The sequence below is a fragment of the Neophocaena asiaeorientalis genome, unplaced genomic scaffold, assembly GCF_003031525.2.
Source record: "Neophocaena asiaeorientalis asiaeorientalis breed wild unplaced genomic scaffold, Neophocaena_asiaeorientalis_V1.1 scaffold407, whole genome shotgun sequence".
NCBI lineage: Eukaryota > Metazoa > Chordata > Mammalia > Artiodactyla > Phocoenidae > Neophocaena > Neophocaena asiaeorientalis.
Window position 1 is genome coordinate 87,492 of NW_020174060.1, and position 3,726 is coordinate 91,217.

Genomic DNA, 3,726 nt, shown 5'->3' on the forward strand with positions numbered 1-3,726 from the left:
GTACGCGGGCCTCACACTGTTGTGGCCTCTCCCGTTGTGGAGCACAGGCTCAGCAGCCATGGCTCACGGGCCCAGCCGCTCCGTGGCCTGTGGGATCTTCCCGGACCGGGGCACGAACCCGTGTCCCCTGCATCGGCCACCCAACCACTGTGCCACCAGGGAAACCCGCGTTGCCCTTCTTGACCTGCTCCATCCTTGGCCTTTCCCTCTTTGAGTAGCGAAGGCAGCCTGACGATGTTCCAGCCTCAGGGCCCATCTCCCCCACCACAGCCCGCTGACCAGTTTCTGTGTAGGTGGCCGAGCTGGGGAGGCCTCTCCCAGGGCGGCCGGGAGGCAGGAGTGATGGGTTTGGGGCCAGGTCCGCCCCCACCCCTGGGTGCCCTGAGCCGGCGTGACCGGCCTTGGGCCCTGCGCCTCCTCCAGTAGCTCCGGCTGCACCGGACACAGGGCACAGGCGAGGCTCCTGGGGTTCACAGGACTGAGGTCTGACCAGCCAAGACCGCGAGCGTTGGGTTTTCACAGGAAGCCCCGAGGGAAGCTCCCCGCTCCAGGGCCTGGAGAACTGCCTCAGAGAGACGCCTGCACCTGGGCCGCAGCCCACCTGGCCCTGCTCCTCGGCAGGGCACAGGGGGCCATGGAGGGTGGAGCCCAAGAACTGGACGGCGGGCATGGAAGGTAAAGCGCTGCCCAGCGTCTGAAGGATCTTGAGGCTTCTGGAAGGTTCCCCGGCAGCCTTCCAGAGCAGCTGGAGGCCAGCGCCAGGGACCGCCCTGGGCGCTGCCTCCCCAGAAGCTGGTGGGCTCCCATCCCAGGCTGAGATGAGATGATGTCCTGGAAACGGCCTGGGCAGAGGCTTGTCGGCGGTGAGGCGGGACGGGACACCCAGCCCCACTGCTGCTGCTCCAAATCCGGGCCTGAGCCGGGGCCTTGGCCGCAGAGTGTCTGTATCCTGGCTGTTGGCCCCACGTGCCTTGGCGTCCAGCACGGCCACTGAGCTGTGGGGCTGCTGCGAGTCTGGGTAGCTGGGTCGGGGCATAAGGAGATCCTGGAGGATTCGGGAGGCTCCCGGGAACATCTGTGGGGCTGTTGTATGGCACGCTCCAGGAGCTTATGAGCCCAAGAATCCAACATGACAGAAGTTGTTCTCTGTCCAGTGACTTCCTGGCCTCGGTGCCAACACGGGGCCCCCGGGCTGACAGGCCTCTTGGCTTCTCATTGAAACAGGACTGAGGGGCGAGGCCTGTGAGCCAGCCCACCTGGGACAGCGAGGGGGTGACGTGCCCCCCAGGAGCCTCCGCCTGGCCAGCCCACAGGCACTTGCCTCTGGCACCATCCCTGCCTGCCACCAGCAAGGTCCCAAGGACCCCGGGGCCGCCAGGCCAGGACCGTGGAGGTGGCTCCCAGATGGTGAGCTGCCTCTTCCCTGGGACTTGCTGGCGTGTCTTCCCTCCCTATAACAGTGTTTGATGAGGGAACAGATTTCCCCTTCCCTCTGTACTCCTCTGTTCCTCCCTTATCTCACCCATTCGGGACTGCCAGCTGGAGTGTGTGTACATTTCCCAAAGACTGCTGGCTGGAGCACCCCGAGGTGTGCTGAAAAGAAGTGGGGAGAGCACTGCTTTTATCCAGAAGTTGCGTTTCTCTGGGGGAAAGACTGGTGGTTTCCTCTGTTGTACTAGTTGCCTGGGGGTGGAGGCGTGTGTCCTGCCGCTGCAGTGTCGTTGAACTCAGGGATTCCTTGCTAGACTAGCTGAGGTGGGCTGGTAGGGTCTGACTCACTTGAATAAGTACAGTATTTCTAATACTCCCACCAGGCAAGAAAGAGCTGGTTTGGAGGGCCTCCTGTGGACATAACTGAATCTCTCCTCAGGCTGCAGGTCCTGAGTGAGTGCAAGTGGGAGGGGCTGCCTGGGTTATAAGACCCAGAGCCTGGCTGGAACCAGACTGCTAATGGCTTCCAGGGTCTTGAGACTTCTGGAAGGGTCCCCGGCAGCCTTTCCAGAGTGACTGGGGACCGGGCCAGGCTCTGGCTTTGCATCTGTCCACTCCGCATGGCCAGAGAGGACGCTGTTCAGGGTCCATCAGAGCTTGTATGGGGCTGAGCTGAAAAGGGACCAGCTCCACGAGCCCGCCCGTTTAGGCAGAGGGCCCTCCTGCTGGGCATTGGGCTGATGGACAGAGGGCTTCTTTATTGCCATTTGCCCAGGGCCAGCCACCAAGCCCTCCCCACTCCACTGCCTGGAGAACTCTCTGAAGGGGATTTTGCCCGGGGGGCCCTTGCGCTTCACCTGCCTGGCCGACCCTGTCCCGGGCCCCAGCCCCAGCCCCAGCTCCAGTTCCAGCAGCTCAGAAGGAGAAGACCCAAGGCTGGAGCCTGAGCTCTGGCAGCCCCTCCTGCAGGGTGAGCTTGTTGGGGAGAGGAGAGCCGGCAGCCCCGCCCCAGGGTGCAGGCACCGCCCTGACCCCGGCTTTGTCTGTGACAGAGGGGGACCGCCTTCCCAGCTGCAAGGGCCTTGGCCCTCCTTCCCCACGCCCTGGCGGCCCTCGTGCTGGCAGCAGCCCTGGTGAAGGCCGGAGAAGAGGCGAGACCGGGGACCACCGTGGTCTCAGTGCAGGTGAGCCTGGGGTCTCCTGAGAAGGGGGCATGTCCCCCAGAAGGGCCAAGGGTCCAGAGACTGGGTTCTCTGAGTCCCACCCATCACTTTGCCTGACTCTTGCCAGAAAGTTCTCTACTTTCGTCACGCTTGAGTTCTCCGTAGGATGAGCTGTGTCCAAGAGAGAAGGCGGGGACATTGAGGCGCACGGGGCCCCAGGAGTGTTAAATGAGTGTGTTTAATTGGAAAGTCCGACAGTAAACTTGATATATATATATATATATATATATATATATATATTTATATGTGTATATACTATACGCACATTACACACACTTAATAACGTATATGTACTGTCGTGTCGGTCCCAGTATATCGATAGTGAAGCTCTCAGCTAGGAACACCTGGGGCCCTCACCCCAGCTCGTGTTACTCGTAGCGGGCCAGCCCCACACACTGGAGCCCCACTGGAGCCAGCGTTGTGTGCTGTAGGACGCACTTCGGCAGAAGCCGTCAGGGAACTTGGAGGCACGGGATGGATTACTTGCAGGCCGTGGAGGTTACGTGGCACGCCCACTGGCGAGGTGCGGGGGAGAGAGAGTGCGCAGCCCTGACTGTGTTTTTATTAGGGTGGAGGGTAGGGTATCTGGGGTTTGGCAGGTTCACTCTTTTTTGGCTTATTTAAAGCATAAGCGTGGAATTGGGGCCCAAGAAGGGAGAAGCAGGGTCACTCAAGTGGTCACTGATCTAGGTCACCCAGATCTGGGGGCTGCCTGCTTCCTTACCTGGTTGTGTTGCCAGTAGCTTTGGCGGTAAACAGAAACAGTGTCACAGGTGAGATCCCTCCACCCGGGGAAATGAAGCGGCCGTCCCGTCAGGAAAGCTGGAAACGGCTGCCTGCTACTCCAGGCCTCCGCAGTTCTCGGTCCGAGCCTGACCCAGTGTTCGCTCCCAGCAGGAAAAGCAGAAGAGAAGGTGGGAGGCCGGTCCCATCCGCCCTGGAGAGAAGTGTGCTCGGAGATCCTGGGCCCGCCTGGCCCCCTGGGCAGCGCCGGAGGAGGTAGGGATGGGTGGGGTGCAGGGTCGGGGAAGGGGGCTCCCCCCCCCCGCCCCGCACCCAGGCCGGGGGCTCC

The 3,726-nt window shown here is 61.8% G+C and overlaps 1 protein-coding gene across 1 annotated transcript in view; it reads left to right on the forward strand.

Annotated features, from left to right (window-relative positions):
* Positions 1 to 3,726, forward strand: part of KRABD3 (KRAB domain containing 3) — a 17,517-nt gene that overhangs the window by 8,294 nt on the left and 5,497 nt on the right. Inside the window, 5 exon segments of the mRNA XM_024754497.1 lie at positions 424 to 675; positions 1,225 to 1,407; positions 2,207 to 2,401; positions 2,484 to 2,615; positions 3,549 to 3,653. Of these exon segments, the coding sequence (XP_024610265.1) occupies positions 424 to 675; positions 1,225 to 1,407; positions 2,207 to 2,401; positions 2,484 to 2,615; positions 3,549 to 3,653 (867 nt within the window).